Source organism: Lagopus leucura, unplaced genomic scaffold (assembly GCF_019238085.1).
Source record: "Lagopus leucura isolate 7727_CA_CO unplaced genomic scaffold, USGS_WTPT01 Super-Scaffold_806, whole genome shotgun sequence".
NCBI lineage: Eukaryota > Metazoa > Chordata > Aves > Galliformes > Phasianidae > Lagopus > Lagopus leucura.
In genome coordinates, this window is record NW_024962260.1 from 4,090,584 (window position 1) to 4,110,271 (window position 19,688).

The 19,688-nt window shown below is 40.8% G+C and overlaps 1 protein-coding gene across 1 annotated transcript; it reads right to left on the reverse strand.

The window, feature by feature from the left end:
• Window positions 1-182: 182 nt before the first annotated feature.
• Window positions 183-19,316, reverse strand: BCL7A (BAF chromatin remodeling complex subunit BCL7A). The gene is made up of 6 exons (XM_042865988.1): window positions 19,176-19,316; window positions 11,423-11,504; window positions 8,428-8,524; window positions 6,428-6,595; window positions 4,791-4,912; window positions 183-3,842 (listed from the first exon to the last, which is right to left on the reverse strand). Exons 1-6 carry the CDS (start codon window positions 19,265-19,267, stop codon window positions 3,771-3,773), a joined length of 633 nt encoding a protein of 210 aa, XP_042721922.1. The 5' UTR covers window positions 19,268-19,316; the 3' UTR covers window positions 183-3,770.
• Between the last annotated feature and the right edge of the window lie 372 nt (window positions 19,317-19,688).

Consider the following 19,688-nt stretch of genomic DNA (forward strand, 5'->3'; position numbering starts at 1 on the left):
CTGCTAACACACCGGGGCAACCTTTGGTCAAACCAAACGAATCGTTTTACACACCAGCAAATAAGACAACACCATAGAATGCATATTTCAAAAGACTGCAAAAACGGGAATTTATTTTTAATTTAAAAAACAAGCCGAGATTAAACTTCTCAATAAAAATTAGTCACAAAGCATTCGTGTTGTGATTTTTATTTTATTTTTGAAATGAAACCATTGTACATTGTACAAACCATAACTACCGATGGAATAAATAAGTGAAAAATTATACTGCTGTACAACACACACACACACACAAATCATAAGATGGAAAACGATTAGGTATTGAAGAAAACAAAATTCTTTACACCTTCTAACAGGCCCTTAGATATAAAGAACATTCCAAAACATGACAATGTTTATGTATGAAGATAGCCACCCAAAACCTTATTTTATACTGCCTTGTCAATTTTTTTTTGTTGTTTTGTAAGTGCCAGCACTTTTTTTTTTTTTTTCTTTTTTTTTGGAATGTTTAACAACTACTTTCCCAAGCATAAAAATTCCAAGGAATAGTTCTGCTATAAAATGTTTGGCTGAGTAAATCACTTATTTGGAAGGCCTTCCCACATGTTCCACAAACTCAGCTAATTTACTTGCTTGCTCCTAGTTTCTTTTTTTTTTTTTTTTTAAATTTTTTTTTTTTCTTTTTATGTTTTGTAACTGAAGCTCCAACATTCAGCACTGTAGCAAGGAAGCACTTCTTGAAATTTGCACTATTTCTAAAACGTTAGCTGTATGAGAACTTTCAGTCATCTTGAAGAAAATTACATCTCTCCTTTTGCTCCACGTCTCAATGCTTTCAATAAAACCTTTTACAGAGAAAACAAGTTTCTGGTAGAGATAGGTCCAAGCCAAAAAACAAACAAACAAAAAAAAAAAAAAACAACCAACAAAACCAACTGGATTTAGATCTGGTTTCAAACCTCAGGCTGGTTTGAATTTGATGTTCTGGTTTGGTCCCATCTGTACTTTCTGGCATTAAAATGTGTTCAGTCACATCTGTTGGCCCATAAATGTTATCAGGCACTTCACTAAGACTAATAACAGTCTTATACACTATTTTGGATTTCTTCATACCAGGTAATGCCAAAGCCTCTTCTCTTAGAGAATGACAATAACTGATCTAAGGAACCCAAATCTATCTGCTTGTTCAGCTGTCTGTTGTCACTAGAATCTCTGGTTAAAAATAAAAGTTCTGAGTGTATCCCACATAAGCTGTAAATGAAACATTACTATTTTAGAAACAAAGGCTCTAAGAATATAATTATGATGCCTTGTCTTGTAAGCCACAGAACAATGAACAGTTCTGAGCAGAAGCCACAGGAGAGAAAAGGAAGCTTATAATTAAACCTATTGATGTCAATAATGCCAATAAATGCTTCTATTTAATGAAAAATTTGAGGTATTTTTAGTGCTATTTATATATTTTATTTCTTCCTAAAGTACAGGAATTAGTTTCTAAACGAAAAATCTATTTATTCCCTTGGAAACTTCTACAAAATTAGAATTAAAAACTTGCTGTGATGCACCTGGAGATAGGGATTAGTAAAAATGACTGCTTATCAAAGGTGGCATCGGATTTGTTTTGCTTTAGCATTAAAAATAAAAAAAAAACAGTAAAGCAAAAATATTTTGAAGTTTGAATCTTTCTAAATTTGACCATTTCATATATCAATAGAACTTCTCACAAAATATCACAAATCTGAATGTAATATACATACAAATCAATCATCATTGACCAGTTATCCACAGTTGAGGCATACACACAATTCAAGAGAGAATTCTACCATTTCATTGCATAAAGTTGTGCAAACATAATTTTTGGCTCCTCATTTCCTTATTTTCAGAACATTAATGGACTTCGTGATCAGCCCAGAAATCCCAAGAACTTCTTAGGGAGCACACTTCTTTCACAAATGGTTTTGCAATCAAATTTTATTCAGTTAAAATCCAAAAAGTTCATTCCAACACAAAGGAAAAGTTGTGAAATTGAGTGTCATACGTTGTTTGGAATTGAATCCTACAAACATCCTATGGAACGCCAGTCCTGGCTCCCCCGCTGCCCTCCCTCCCCCCAGTTTCCCATTATTTTTCATAATAAAGTGGTAATTGCAGACGCAATCCAGTAGTCTAAGTGCAAGCCATTTTCACTATTGGAGAATTCAGAAACAAATAAGCCTGATGAAGAGCTAATTATGAAAATGTATCCACTGGAAGCGATTTATTTTTGTTTTCCTTTAAAAAAGTATTTACAGTTCTTCGCTTACAAACTATACGCAACCATTTTCATAGCTGTGAGATCATAGTTTAAATTCCAAGCTCCACCTCTCACATACAAAGTGAAGACAGACTAAGGGCCTGACCCAGCAATACACGTGTGTGCACATGCACCTGTGTGGGTGAGGAGAACTAAGTGAGAAGTGGTTCCCACCGACACTGAGCAGTTCTAGCTGGGCACTCACCCTGGAAGATCAGGCCCCAAAGATGAGACCTTCGCAGATGGGTCTGCACTTCTAAACGCCACTGCTTTGAAAGGAGTTGCACATGCTTAGTGCTTTTCAATTAAGGTCAGCATAAGCACACTTTGACATAATTGTATAGGAAGGAACGTTTCTATCAGTGATGCAGAGACGACAGAAACAACAAGGCTTATTTACAAGACTTGCTGAAAGGAAAAAAAAAATCCCAAATACAGTATTAACCTGGAACACAGAAGTAAACATCTTATACAGAAACAGTACAATGAAATCCAGTTCAGTGAAAATCTCATATCAAAAAAGTCCAATTGAAAATAAATTCATTGTGCATCGATCCTTTTGATCCTATTTATATACATAGTGGAACTCTTCTGTAAAGCAAGTTGTACCCAGTACAGAGATCTGGACCTAATACCTAAGTATTTTAACTGTTGTGTTACACTATATATTCAGATCTGGACTATAAATGGTAAACAGATCATGTTAACTTCTGATGAAGTTAAGTATTTAGAAGACCAAATTTACAGTTGCGAATGCCATGCATTCAATAAATGATCTCCACTATAGCTGCTAAAATAATATATCAAGCTCTTTTCTCTCCTTGGACTCCAAGAGTGAAAATGGCTTCCTGATTGGTATCTGTTAAAATTTAAGCACCAGGGATTTAAAAATTAAAAATAAAACAAAACAACCCCCCCTCCAAAAAAAAAAAAAAGCAAAAAAAAACCAAAAAGCCTTTCTACATGGTATTATACAAACATAGGTCACTTTGCAAAGGAGACAGTTGCAAAACAACTTTTAAAAGTCAAAAGTTAGCACTGTTTTCAGAACACAAGGCACAAAACAAAAGCAGACATCGCGCCAGAACAATGAACTTCACATGAAAGCTAATACCTGACCTGTACCATCCTTAAATATCTTACAATGTTAAATAGAGAAATGAAAAAAAAAAAAAATACAGCAGCAACATAATCGTAATTTTGACTTTAGAAACAGTGCGTAGACCCCTCCTGAGTTGTTTACTCCAACCATTTCAGAGACAGTAACTTAAAAGTTCTCAATGTTTGTTTCACAGGAAAAAGTTTTCAGTGTCTGAGAAGTTAAACCTTTGTTAGGCTTTCTTGGATTTTTGCTTGGTAACTTGAAAAGTTAGGAGTTCTGTCCTCATCCAAGAGAAGATGCTTAAGTAAGGTTGTTCTAGAATTAAGCCCACTGATGTACCTTACATAAAAACTGACCAGAAAAAAAATCTATAGTCTAAATCTCTTCAACGTTTTGTTGGGAAGCCTCTACTTTCATCTTTTTAGAAGGTGGCACTCCTTCAGAGTCCTTAATGGCAGGGGGGAAAGAAAAACAATCATGTTATCATTGCATTGAATTTCACATGCCATAAACATCAAACAAGAAGCAAGAAATCCCCTGGTGTGTCACTCGTGAAACACAAAGCATCCTTGGATAAGAGAATGATGTGACCAAGTCAATTTGCTTCCAAAAATCACTCCCCCTACTTACATCTTCCTTCAGCTTCTTCACCACATTTGTATTCTCTATTCAAAAGGACTAATTTCTAGTTCCAGGCTAGATGCCCTAGGGATTGTTCCAGGCAACAGCCTTGATGCATGGTTATACCCAGACTTCCCTCAACTGCACACCTGAGCATAACTCCATGTGCACATGAATTTGCTCCTGCTATAGCCAAGGCAACCTCTACAGGACAGAACATGAAACATTTGGAAAGACTAAGGAGGCCACAGTGCCCTGTCTGAGGCTCCCAGCATGAACAGAACAATTACAGTAATTTCCTTCTTCCATCCATCTGGATTTTTTTCAGTATTCTAGGCAAGTCAACATGAGAACACCTTGTCAACAGAATCTAAAAAAAATTCACTTTCCTAGCTGCTGTATGAGTTTTCTTTGATAGAAAGTATTTTACATCTAAATTGTCCTCAAAGGGGTCTTGAGAGTTGGTTAGGCCCAGACCATTTGTTAAGGCTAAATTTTACTATTTCCCTATAAAACTAACACAGCCTGGTGCTGGAATATGAAAAGTAAACCAGAGCAGTTGTAGTACTGCTCACCAAATTATCTGAAATGCAAGAAGGCAAGCAAATTAACCACACCACCAGGCATACACACGTCTAATACTCTATGGCTGCTTTATTGCCACTGCATTAGGAAATGAGCCTAAATATACAACTGGCCTCCTTTCATTTGCTTTTTGGTAAAAATGTTCTTTTTTCAAATCCTAAGTAATTGGGCTTTTGTGCTTAAGGTTACCTGAGAGTTTTTTGATGCCTCTGTAAGTATATCGTTCTCTCCAGAGGACTGAATTTCTGCTTTCTCTGAACTATTCATGGAATTTTCCATTGAAGACTGTGAATTCTGTTCATCAGAGGTATCTGAAATTTCAAGAAATTATTATCAACAAAAGCATTCATCAGGAAATAAAAATTCCACTCCCATTAACGACAACATATATAACAACACAAAGATAATGAATTAATTTCAAACTCCACAATCAAAACCACTCACTACTGCCACTTTACAAGGCCTTTGCCTTCATGCTACCGGCAGCATACGATTGCTGGACTCAGTCCCTAGAGGGAGCTAAACTCTCACACACCCGTAACACAGAACTAACGCAGTGCTACCAGCGAACGAGTTCCAACATAAACTTTGCAAAGGGCTGAATGAATGCAAGGAAAATGACTTTGAACCAGAAGTAAGAGGCAGCTACAGAAAAAGGCTCAGTTGTGATCGTTAGTGGATTCCTAACTGTGTAGCCACACTAGCAACGGGTGGTTTTTTTATCATTGCTTCTCCCTTTTGTTTTACAGTAAAGCACTCAGGAACAAATCCAGAGAACTTGAGAGAACTTGGTATGATTTTCTTTGAATCCAAATTTAGTCAGGTGAGCACGCATGCTACATAGCATCTTCACACAAACGAGTTCAGGCAGTATCAGGCCTAGGAGTAAATCTTTGCATTTCACTCTATCACAAACATTCTCGTTGAGATGCTCTTTGAAGCATTCTGTTTTATTCCTGTTTGGTGATGATTGAGTTGTCGTAATTAATCCCCATTAACAATGGCAACTTCAATGTAATCACTGCAGTATTACCCAGATAAAAGCTCTATATTTAAATTGGTTTGTGGATCTACTGAGCTAAGGACTTAATCAGGAAGGCATAATTTAATTGCTTTGCTATGGGAAGAATCCTGCAACCAAATAATTAGAACGGTGTTAAGGACATATTTTATCTCTTACAATGGGGATAAAGACACTTATCTTCCACAGATCATAAATACAGAACATGTTTCAATTACCCAAACGCCATTTAAAGAGTGAGGTTCACAACAATCTCTTAATCCACGCGCAGTTTTCATCTGTACAACTGCAGCTTTTAGAAAATAGGACAGAATTCAGAAGTAACTTTTGAATATCTAGCAATGTTAAGAAAAAATGCAAAACAATTTTGGCTTACACAATTAAAAATTCGATACAATTTAAAGTATCTCACCTCCATTTTACTTTCACACTAGGCAATGAACATCTCTTACAAAAGAGTAAGAGTACAACAGTAACTCTAAGGTTTGTGTGATTAAATGGTAACGGTCACTTTTTAAACATTATTTCAAATTAGTTCTTCTTTCAAGACTGAGATTATGACAACAAACTCTTTTGTTTGTTTCCTCTCTAAAAAGGACTTGAGTGCCAATCTGGCCCTTCCTGTTGAATGGAAGAATAACTGGTAAGCAAGAGTTCATGGTTCATTTTTATTTAGGTGCTGAGAATTCAGAACCATTTATTTCAAGCTGCTATAACTCAGTCCTTAGAATGGACAAGCAAATAAAGGATACCACTCTAAAGGGTAACAGTGTTTGCTGGCTGTAAGGGTGCTCTTTCAGCTTACCTTCTGAACCAGGTTGCTCCTTTGCTTCTGACTGAGTTTCATCAGACTTTACTTCAGTGCCATCTGCTTGTGTCGCCAAATTCTGTTCTGGTGCTGGACTTGAATTGCTACTGTTTTCTTGCTTTATTGGAGAAGCATCAGCTATTGAACTCTGGTTGCTATTGTCATCTGTTAACAAAAGAGATTTAAACAAGAAAGTCCAATTTGACAAGATCTGAATAAAAAGCACAACATAATTGCCTCTTTTTAATGTTCTTCCTGTAATATCCTGATAATGCAGGATATAGCCTAGCTTGTTGGAGACCAAGCACAGCAGCGTTTACACTAACACCAGGCTTACTCCATACCACCACAACTTCTGCTCTTGCAGCACATGCTGTAATTACATGAGTTTTCTAAATGCTGTAAATAAATACAATGAAACAGAGAACATTTACTTCAATCTCTTTTAAAGAACCCATAACTTTGTAATGTGAATAAAATAGGCTAACTGGAGCCACCTCATTTTATAGATCAGCTAACAAAGGGCCAATTAAATATTCATGCTAAAAATTTCCTTTGTATCACTACAATGCTCTGATGAGCAGCTGGTTTCAGAAGGGTGTCCCAAGGTCAAAAAGCTCACAGTGCTATCAAAGCACAACGTAGCAGCCAGCCCTAAAAGCAACAGCATCTTAGAAATAATTTCTCTGAATACTCTCTAGACTCGAGAAGCTCGATGATAAAAACTTTCTGCAACACAGATCAGGAATTGTGCTGCTTGTGCCCTCCTTTTGTAAAACCAATGGCAGTGGTTTAAATATCTCAGCTAATACTTTATGGATAGCAGTGAATCTTACCGTAATCTTTAAACCAGTCTAACTGGGAGAACTGAGACTGAAACCCTGATCCCTGAAGAGAAGTAACCCAGCAAAATGTTAATTAAGTTATTAGCATGTTAGGTGATCCATCTCCCTCTGCATCTGTACAATCACTACATCTAAAGGACTTCAGAAACACATAGCCAGTGCTGGACCATCTCTTGTCAGAACAGCTTGAAGACAAGATTAAGCTTACAGCAAAATTGTACAATATGGGTTAAAAACACAATTAAAACTGACATAATACTTGTTTTATATTCAATTCATCGATGGGGGTAAAAGGCTTAAGAATATTAAATTATTAAATTGGAAGTTTGCAACATGGATGAAAAATTAATCCAGTCTGTGAATAACATACTCAGTCCTTTAATCACAAGACCATACTCACTGCAAACACTGCAAAAACGAATCAAGTAGCAATAAAAATGCAAATAAAGCTGAAGTGAAAAAATTACATCCCGCCAAAACACGATCCTCTCTTATCAGCTCAAACAGTGCTGCATTCTCAACCATAATTGCTATCCAAACACCTAGAAAGTAAAACATTAAAATAGAGCTGTGCATGTTCCTTTGTCATAAATGTCATACTAGCAGTCAACAAGTTGCAGGGTTTTTTTGTTTTTGTTTTTAAACTGTCTGACTGGGAAGCAAAAAACATTTTCTTAGCCAGTTCATTTCACCAAGTCAAGGCAAAAAGAAGATGCAGGAGAACCACAGCTCGCTCTCATGACTCTCACTGAATTCTGCTCTGACTCTCTTCTTCCCTTAAATAACTACAGAACCTATACAAACAATAGTAGGTGCCACCAAGGCTTTGGGGGTCTTCCGGTTCCGCAAGCAGCAAGCTTGACAGTTATATTTACTCAGCGTAAGTAGGAGCATAACATATGGATAGTAGACTTTGACAGTTTTATTTTCACATATAGCTCCACTAACATATTCCCTCCACGTACAGAGACCCAAAAAAAGGCATTTAAACAACTGTTGGGACATCCACAGAACAGAAATCCAAGGTAAAGAGCAAGTATCTGACGCCACTCTCACTTTGATTCAAACTGAGCAATGGAGGATTCGACACAGTTGGCTTACACTTCCCCAGCAGTGTAATAGGGTAATTTGTGCTGACCTTCTCCCACTCACCATGCATGTCCATCATCCCTGGAGAGGAGCTGTTCTCTGGAGTTGTCACCTCGGAGCCACATTTTTCATCTTTGCCTTTCTTCTTATTCTTATTTTTCTGAAAAACAAAAGGTACCACTATAAAGAACACAAAAACCAAAACCCACCACAAGAACAGAATAATGACAACAAGCAAAGTTCAAAAAAGTTTAAATATGAAGCCCTTTCCACTCATTACTTCTGTGAGCACCTAACTTCATGGGAGAAACAAACGAAGGAGATAAGTGCTGATGATATCAATAATGAATCGGTCCTGGTAATGGCAGGGCTGTCTTTTTAATTGTGCACTTTGTGACACAAAACACCAGGGCACACAGGTTTTTACCCAGACATTCTAGCAGCAGTTAGCACTTAATCATTTTTTTTGTCTTTAAACCACTGCACTATTTTTGTAAAAATAGGAATAAAAGCACAACCGTTCTCAATATCACCCCTCCTCCCGTCAGCTGAGAATCAGAGGCACAATGATTCAACGGCTTGCCAAAACCTACTGTAAGAACTAGAGAGATGCCGGCAGGTAACTTTGTAACCAACTGTAAAAGCAAGGTCAAAAGAATCTCTGCCATACTGGGAAAAACGAAGAACATTGATGGGGGCAGGGCTGAAGATTCACGAGCTACCCGATTTCTGACTGCTTAACTCTGCTTACTTTATGGGTTACACATATCAGCATACTGCTACCGAACTCAGTGCATGCCCCCCTTTAGATTAGGAAGCTTCAGAACACACCCAGCCAACAGGAGTGTGTTCATAACAGGAATGATAACAGATTTAGGATTTTGACACTGAAGAGAAGGCTTTTTACCTTTCTCAACAACCTATGCTGCAGAAACCTCCTCCTTCTCTATATCTAATGCTGTTTCTTCGTTAAAATTCAACAATGGATTAAGAGAAATCAGACTGGCCTAAAATAGAGACATACACAATATAGTCCTACGTGGACAATAGGTCACAACAGGCTCGTGACCAAACAGCAGCATGGACTGCAAGCAGTAAAACAAAGGAAGAGACATTGGCATCCATCACGTGGGAAATCCGCGTCTGCTAAGGGATGCAGCATTTTCAATTAAGAGGTGACGTAATCAGTCTCACAGGAGAAAGAGCCAGCTGCACTGCTTTTGGAGGATTCTGCACGCCTGCTGAGAAGACAATTAAAAGCCTGACTCTAGGAAGGCCGCTCACCAACCCTTGTATTTGGTTAAGACAACGTTCTCCAACAAGGGAAGGAAATAAAATCAAACAGTCTAAGACCGAAGAAGAAATTCGGCAAGCGAGATCTGGAAAGATTTTTCCCTTCACGTCACATAGACTATCAGGCTTTCCTAATTGCTTTATTACTTCAGAGAGAGCAAATGAAAGGACCCAGATTATATTCTCTAATACATAAAATAGAGATACCAAATAATAAACCACACAGACTTCTTTATCCTTGCAAAATGGAAGTTCAGAGGGGAAGATCTCTCAGCTTTTCTGAAAGTAAGAGAACACATCTGGCACAAGAGAGGTACTGAGAAATTACTGAGCAATTTAAGTTTGAGGGGCTGTTTTTTCGTTTAAAAAAGTTCAACCATCAAAACAATGAGGTTCCACAACAGCCTTCAAAAACTAGTTGAAGGACAGAGCTTAATTCCAGTTCAAAGAAATAACAAAGTGACTTTGGAACATACGAATGGGGGGGTGCTGAAGATTATAGCTCAAAAAAACATCAATTAAACTCTGCATATAGACACCATATATGAGCTCATTCTGACTGTAGGTTCCAGTCACTTTGCAAATTCATCCACAAACTCAACAGAAATTCTATTTCAAGCTTTCATAGTACCCATCATTTTCAGAAGCCACGAGCCTAAGTAACTTCTCTCCCTGCACACAGCTTCCTGTCCCACACTGGAACATAATAATAAAATCAAGACCAAACATTCAATAACTAGAAAGATAGAAGAAATATCTGTAAAGAAATCAGAAAAGCTTCCCAATTCAAAAATGGTTATTTTGCAGAGATGCTGCTCAAGCTCTGAAAGATGACAGAAGGCTTACCACAACTCCGACTGTTATGTAAGCCTGTGGTACAACCAAAGGCACCAGAAGAAATAACCTCAAATAAAACAACATCAATCGACCACAGGTCTTGAATTTGGTCTTTGAGTCAATTTTGAGACAACTGTAATACTGCCTCATCTGAAAGCTGTACATTCATAGGATATACATATATCCTGCTGCACATTTAATTTACTGTGGAACCATGGCTTAATTTTATCTCTACAACAGAACCTCTATTATAAGTTACAAGTAAAACTGACACTGAAAAACAATTTTTATTTATTATTATAATCAACTTTGACTTTTACATTTGTTATTTCTATGCCATTATATTATGGCAAATGAACAGTGCACACCAGAATATAAACACGATGCACACACCAAACATTTATCAAAAACAGATGTTACATTAGAAGCCCATGGACCGTACTGCTCGGGCTGGCTATCTTAATACAAGAGATATCGGCTCCACTGAGGTTTCGCACTTTTACTTCAGTGTTTTGCGCCTGTCTTCTTTAGCAAAACACGAATAACGCACAGACAATACACTGCAAAGTGCCTCCTTTCCCTTCAAGCATCAAGGAGAAAGAGGAACAACGTCACTACCTTGTTTCCATCCTCACCCCCATCAATCATTATGTTGAAGAATGTTTCAAAATCAGTTTCAAGACAACTGTGTAACAGTTATCTGAGAATTGATACAAGTTGACTCCGAAGACTTGCCACCTAATGAACCGTCAATATCACTTCTTGCAGCGATCAACCTTGTCTCCAGAGCCGTTCCATCCAAAGGATCTGGGGACCCACACCAGACTTAGCTTAGAAGCTCAAATAACAGACAGCATCTTTTGTTCAGCTTTCCCTGAATGTGAGTCTCTACACCTTGAAGAATGCCAGCCATCTGCAGGATACTTACATCATCGACCTTGGGCTCTGTTACCGGCACCCATTTGTAAATCCGTAGGGATGTGTCGCCAACCGTCACCCACTTCTTCTCCCTGTAAAATTACAATACAGGAGAAGTTAAAGTTGAAATTTGTATTCAAAACGAAGCGATCTACTATTGTAAGTTGTCAAGGATTTAAATAGGCTAGTAAGTAGGATGATCTCTATTACATCGTCTTTAGAACTGCATTTTGCAAATTGTTCTCTGCATTTCAAACGTTTGTCAGAGCACTGCTAACCTCCACATTTCTGAGGGCTGTTACTTGACTGGTGAGTAACTGCAGTAGCAGTAATAACATCAGCACTAACAATTCAACTAAGAAGAGCAGCTAATGAAAATGCAGATTTAACACTTAGAATTTTCTAGAGAGCAGAAGCAGTTTTAGACAGACCAGCGTGTGTTGATTATCACGAAGCTGCTTAATGGTATTAAAAAACTAAATGCATTTTGATCATTTGAAGTTTCTTTCTGGGTAGAAATTTGCTTCTAGCAATTTAATAATTGCTCAACACTCCTATCAGATAATTCTGAAGCCCTGGCCTTAGAACCAACAGCCCTACTGGTACCGCTATGTGCTGTGATGCAGAATTCAGACTCAGGAAAGCCTGGCTAGCTTGGATAGGGAAGGCTGAGAGCACTATCGGGGGAAACACGTAACCTACAGCACTCTGCAGACCCCTGCCAGCCAGCCATGAAGTCATAACACTGACAAATTGCAAAGGAAATGTGACCGGAGGGTGTCACTGCATTGGGGGTCACAGAGTGCGGAGATGGAATGGATGCTGAGCACTCAGTTACAGGAGGAACTCCTCGAGCTCTTTGCATGAGAACATTAAAGGAAGGTTCAGAACGTCAGAGAAATTTCGTCCCGTCTCTGTGATCAGTTCTCAGGTCACAGATCACCACTGCTGGTTCCTGGGTTTGCACCAGAGCTCTGCAAACGGACCAGTTTAAAGCTACCAACAAGGACTAATTCCCTTAAATATTCAGGAACATTTGAATTTAATTTGGCATGAGACCTCAAGCATTTTTGTTATTTCATTTTTAAAAACACATTTAAATTGGTTTTGGAATTCTGGAATGTACAGATTAAAATAACAATAATGTACTTTGCAGGATGGGAGAAGCTGGATGTGACTTCAAATACATATGTGATATCTCCATTTTTAGAAAGGGCTCCCAGCATCTAAAGCAGCCACATTGTACAAATGCCACAAACATCCTCCTTACTACTTGTTTTAGCTATGAAAGCCAACCCTGTTTGTTTCTCCTTTAGAGGAGACACTCCCCTGTTTAAAAAAAGAGAAGCTATAAATGACAATTGGAGCATTTTGGATCTGTCCACAAGTACATTTCAATTAAAGCGCAGAACTATTTCAGATCTGTTTCTTTCCCAAGGTTCTTCCTAGAGCAGCTTTTGCTCTGTGTGTTTAGATACATCCATTTATGTACACTAGATGGCTGAAGTATGTCAAGAAACAATGTTAGACTAATTTGGAGCTCTACTGCTTGGGTGATAAAAACGAGAGTGGAGATGAGAGCATGTCAGTAATGAGAGCATACTTAATTGTGAAGACATGACCATGATGTATACATTTTTTAAGAACACAAGTCAAACTAAGCTCATTTCTAGTTTGGAAAACCTTTGAAGTCATGGAAATAAAACCAGTTGGGCTTTTGGTTTGGGTGTAGGAGAGGTGAATAAATCTTTTTTTCTTTCTTTTTTTAAACCAAGATTTCAGCCTTTTCCTATAGCAAAATATTACTTAGAGATGCTGCACTGGAAAACCAAAAGTTCAAGATACCTGTTAGCATCTCAAAGCAGCCTCACACAGCATCTTCACTGGACAGACTGTAGAACACAGGAGGAAACCTATATTAGTAACTTTTCCTTCTAGCATTTAAGTTAGCCCTGACATTTTAATTCTTCTGAGCTTCTAAATACCACTGATAACCTTCAGCTACAGGGATTATTTTTTTTCTGATTTCAATACATAGTAATTCAGACATCAATGGGAATAGGGATATTCTGTGATGGAAGTACACCAACATCCCAATCCTGCAAACATGATTAAAAAGAAAACCAGACATCAAACTGCTGTTATTCAAATATTTTACACTGTAAGCATTTGCAGCATTGTCAGTTTAAGACCAGAAAAGTATTAATAGGAAAAAAGATGGCAGCACAAACACAAGGCTGTTAACAAAGAAATGTAATGATTTTCAGACATTTAAGATCAACAGCACAAACTCCAGAATTTAAGACGTGTATGGCAAACACAAAGCTCAGGTTATTATCTGTAGCATTTACAGTATTTCCATTAAGAATCAACACAAAAATCACCCCCCCCCCCCCCCCAAACCAGTCCTACTCTGAATCCTCATGTTTTATCTTTTGTGTAAAGTCACCACTGCTGAACACGGACGCTGCTTTTTGTTTCTTTAGAGCTGACAATTTATTTGCACTGCCTACAAAAAGTGAAGTTTGCTAAGTGCTGCCCAGATCAGTAACTATTCTCAGAGACCAGTTGCTGGAGTGGAATCGTGGCATTTGTGAGCTCCTGTCCCCTTTCTGTTGGGAAACACATCCCACCCACAAAACCCATCTGCTGCTGAATCCATTTATCCTGAGATGCTGCCCAGATCTGCACCCGCTGATGCTGTTTCACCTTTGGTAGGCAACCACTGGGTTAGAATTTCTATGGCACTGTACTCCATTACAGACACTGATCCACACGTTGAGCAGTGGACTGGAAAAGGTGAAAGCTCACCATCAGCCTGACAGCTCACCAGGCTAAAAGTGTGGCAGTTCTCAATTTCACCTGTCCACATCTAACTGACAAACTCCATAGTTTCACTATACATATACATATATATAAACTTTTTTTTTTTTTTTTTTCTGATTTCAAGACTTCTGTTTGCCCATGAATGACCCAAACACAAAAACAAAGGAAATGGTGTAACTTAAAATACATACTATAATTGCCCTTGCTGTAATCTTCCACACTGAAAAGTATCATAAACATTCTGGTTACAGTCAATGCAGAAACGAGATTACACAATGGAAACAAAACCCATGTGTGTATCTGCAACCGTGTTGAAGCATTTTTAAATTCTGAACCATATCTGCACAGCACTTTAAGGACAGCCAAGGATAGGTAGGGTAAGCATTAATATCAACACTTCTTTAGTGGTTATGCCCAAGGCATCTTAATATCCTGGAAGTTATATAATTATATACTCATTTTCCCATTTCAAATAGCCCAAGACACTTAAATGTATTTATATTTTGTTTATTAACACTAAAGCTCCAAAATTGAGTATAAATGCCATGTATAAAAGTAATAAACTGGTGAGCAAACACGGCAGTGTATATTACACTCATACATAAAGTGTCAAGGCAGCTTTTGCAGCAGCGACAAGTGCTAGAAACATTTGATGGCACAGAAACAGAAAGCCTTTGCTGCCAATATATCATCATTCAAGAAAAGGCTTTCACGCCTCTTTGGCTTTTTCCCGTGACTACCATTCATCACAGCGCTTTGTATTTACACAGGGATCTGCTCCCACATACCCCATCTTCTGCTGATGATCACGAAGTGACGTCATAATGCTGAATTTATCACATCACACTCACTTGCATTGCAACAGAGTTTGGTGAAAATCACAGAATTATGACCTCCCTGTGGGATCAAGCAAAGGAGAAAGGGGGATGGGAAAGAAAATGCCATTATTATACACACAAAGTGCTGTCAGATGCACAAATAAAATGTTTTTGAAATGGAAGCTTGCTTTCAGAGCACGCCTATTTCTATGCAGATGTTTGTCCAGTGACTAACGTGAAGTAGCACCAAACACACAGGGTGTTTCTTGACCATGCTGCAAATACAATGAAGTATAAAGCAGTGTGAGTGGACAAACAGTAATGGTCAAACACGAATGGTCAAGGGCCCCTTCTCTCTAACTTCAGCCAAGCATGCTGCAGCAGCAGCCTCCAACTCGTACGTGCCAGCACGTTTTTAACAGAGTTCTGTTGAGTTCCACGTTGTAGCACACAGCCTCTTACAGTAACGAGAAACACAGTTTACACATGACAAAATTCTACCTTTTACATACATCCAACTTGCACTGAAGTCAGCGAACATGTTCTGGCTCAAAAAGAAATAACCATGAGCCAGAAAATCCATATTGTAATTCATCCATGGTAACTGTGTTTGGACTGCTAGAGTACTTCAGAACAGTTCCCCCACACACCGGGTATTTTTACTTCAGCTGCCACCAGGGAAACTGCAGCCTTTGCAGGCAGCCATAGGGCCACCACAGCCTGGCCAACAGGGCAACCTGGCAGCAGCATCCCTCTCCAAAGACATCATATTAAGAAGTTCTGTATCCTAACGAGTTTTTGAAGTGAAATCTATTTTAAGAAGGCAGCAAGGGCAGGGAAATCTGCAGAAGCTCCTTCGCAGAGCATTACATACCATGTAAAAATATTTTAGCAAGCCTGAATGGAGACAATAAATGGCCAGCCACACTGTCTAGAAGTTCTACTATAGCTAGCTACAGCAAGAGATCCCAACCTACATTACCAGTCACATCATCTCATGGCCTATGGTTACTCTGCATCTCTTACACAATGTGCTTTGTTCTAAAGTCATGCCTCTCCTACAACCAGTTCTTTTCTGTAACAGATGCATAGCACTTTCTGATACTACTTCCAGCAGTGGTCCAAGCTCATCTCTTCTTTATGACATTATGTAAAGCTTCGATAAATGAGGTAGAAAATGGCCAAATTACTTATGCAAAGATCCTGCAAGTCGATGACAAGTCAGTACAACAAGTTTTCCTCATCCTGCTGCATTCTCTCGACCAGGATCCCTATTCCCAGCAGCCAAATTGGGGCAGAAATGTTTGTGCATCTGTCCCTAAGTTCAGCACTCCAGTACTTGCCTGCTACATCTCACTTCCTTCTGCAAAAAACTGTGCTTTATTTCATTTAATAAATCCAGCATCTGTGAGAGCATTTCCACTGCTTTTCTATGCCGGCTGAGGGCACAGTACTTTTTACCCCTCTCTTGTTGAGAATCTGCACATACCTATCAACCTTTAAAACACAAATAACCCTGTACCTTTTACATCTCACATCACTACATTTATTCTTAGTTTTTCTTCCAGCTAGACTGAAAGAAAAGTAAGTATGGTTAAAAAGAAAGTTCAAAAACTCTCAGTTATGAAGATTTAACGCTGCTGCCACATAAATGCAACACAACCATGTATCCTGCAAGACACGTGCTAGATGTTTTCTAAAATAGAAGCTCATTCACGGGAGTGGTTTAAACAAAGGAGATAAGGCTGCATTAATCTCAAGATAAAATCCTAACAACTTCACTGTTTACTACTCTCAGCCAAGCTGCAGTAACACCAGAAGCACCAGGCTCCCTACCAACACGTGAAGACAAGCAATGTAGGGCACACTGTCTAAGAATGCAATGTGTATTTTCCAAGGAATGGAGTCTGCCCTGATGGAAAGCAATTTCCCACGTGCCCATATGGAGATGTGGCAACAGGAGCACACAACAGCACTGCAAAGCAAGGCTGCCTTCCCACATCAATAAAGCAGGGCAGCACGCACTGGAGCCATTCAACATTCACAGTATGCACGACCTGACTCTGCTCCTGTTTGGTTCAGAAATGCAGCACTCCAAGTGCTCGTGTCCCAGAAAACTCTGTTGTATGCAAGGTATTTTAATCTTCAGCGGCTGCATCTCCACAGAAGAGCCGTGGATGGCAACAAATTGCTCCCATTAAGCAAATGAAAATGCACACTTGAAATTGCCTATGTGGCTCCTTTAAAGATGCAAGAATTCCTGGTGCATAAAGTTCAGTTTCACAGCACAAGTCTTCTCAAAACACAAGTGTTCTTAAGCCACAGAATACTGGCTAATTTCCCCACTGTTCTTGACTGCAGGTGGGAGGGAATCATGAGATTCCATGATTGCCTTAAAAAATAGGAAAAATGGTTCAAGGAGATACTTGTGAGATGCACACACAAAAAGCCACATGAATACTTCTAACCATAACGAGAAGAAATTGATAGATTTATAGATTGATAGTTGCATGATTCTGTGCAGTAACCCTTGAAACTGCACACTCGTCCAATCTATTAGTTTCATGGCTTCGCTGCCCTCTTTAAAGTTTTAATAAAAATAAGTTTTGTTACTTACATACATATATACTTATACACATATTTTTATTTGTGGGCCAAGACAATTCTTCTTCACCCAACACAGCCCAGACAATCCCAAAGCTTAGACACTCATGCTTAAAGGAAGGTGGTTCTGGTGAGGGTTAAAGCATACAAAATCTGTCAGTGCCATAAGATTTGTTTCACAGGTGAAGCTGTAGCAACTGACTTGATGGCAGAGTGCCCTCACCGAGGGAAAAAGAACCAGACAAATCTTTTGAATGATCAACTCCTGCTTCTGCCCCTCTCCAACATCCACAAACCAGGACTCAAAGGAGGTAAGCTGCGCTCATGAATGAAATACCTACATCCAAAATAGTACAGTCCCACACAGCCAACAACGTGGCTGTGTGATCAGAAGCACCGTCTCATCACTGCACGCGGTTCGAACCCTTTGAAGCTGACCCGTCATTAAACAAACACCTCTTAAAAACAGCAGCAAGCAGAAGAGAGTTCCTGAACACGAACTGCACTGCCGGGCTGCTCGGCTCCATACACAGCGGGTGGATTCTCTGAAATCCCCATCCCGTGCCCGGCATTATCAGGCACACGTTCTGTCCTTTGTGCAGCTCTGGCCAACTGGCCCATAATTGTGCTCAAGAAGCAACAAATCCATGCCTCCAGAAAAAGCAAGCATGCCTATTTCTGTTATCTTTAACAAAACCTAAGCGGCGTCTGTGACGGTAACAGAAACACTCCTTATTTTGTCACAGAAAGACAAGGCTCTCTATGGGTTTCAAACATTTAAACGCTTTCAAAGCTCCACACAAAAGACACAAAGACTCCAACTCAGTGGAGAAAGAGGGCCAGGGTGGCACAGCTCCTTATCCCACCTGGAAACACCGCAACAACAGTGCGAGCACATCGTTCCAACACCTCGTGCTGATTCCCACGATACGAGCAGGAAAAAAAAAAAAGACAAAAAGAGAAAATGCCCAAACACGCTGCAGGCCTAAAGAAAGTGCCCCGCTCCAGCCTTTAAACACACAACAGGACAAACCAGGCGGCACGTATTCCCTCTCCTGCTTCGCTCGGGGTCGCGGCCGCACGGCGTTACGCGGGGAGGCGCCCGCGAAGCTCCACAAACCTCGCGAAGTTGTTGGCTTAACGCACAGCTCGGAAAGTTACGGGGTTAAGGGATACGTGGGAATTAAGAGCGGGCTGCTGGAGTTTCACAGCCGGGTTCGGAACGCTCTTTGAGAAGAAAGACGCTCCCAAGGAGCAGCGCCGCACGGAGCCCTCCGCGCACAGACCGGCCAAGGGGCTCCGGGGCGATGCGGGCTCCGGGCCGGGGGTCGGCCGCACAATGGAGCCGCCTCACGCCGCTGCCGCCGCCTCCGAGTGACGGGCAGCGGCGAAATGGCTTCTGGGTGCCGCCGCTCCCCGCCCCCCGCGGCCGCCCGCCGGGCTCGGGCCCCCGCGGGGCGCTGGGGAGAGGAAGGGGGAGCGGCGTGGGGTCCCGGCGCGGCGCGGCCCGCTCACCATTTGCGCACTTTCTCGATGGCCGCCATCACCCGCTTGATATCATCCTTCGCCCGGCTCCGGGTCTCGGCCCGCACCGACCGGCCCGACATGCTGCTGGGGCTTCGTGGAGGGAGGGGAGGGGCAGGGCGGCGGCCTTGGCGGCGGGAATGCGGCGCTCGGCGCGGCTCGCGGCGTCCGTCCCTCCGTCCTGCCCGCACGCACAATGCTCCCACGGCTCGGCTCGCTTCGGCGCCGCTCGGCTCCGCTCGGCGCCGCTCGGCTCCGCCCGCCCGCCGGGGCCCGCACGCTGCGCACGCGCAGCCCGCTCCGCCGCCGGCAGCCCGCGCGCGCGCGAGGCGGGAGGGGCGCCGCGAGGAGATCCGCCGATGGCGGCGGACGGCGGCTTTGTTGGCGGAGGACGAAGGGTCTCCTGCGAAGCCAAACATCTGCGCGGGATGGGACGCTCGCTGCTCCGCGACACGCGGTGGCTGTCGGGTTTCTCAGCTGCCTCAAGTGATTCCGGCCATTTCT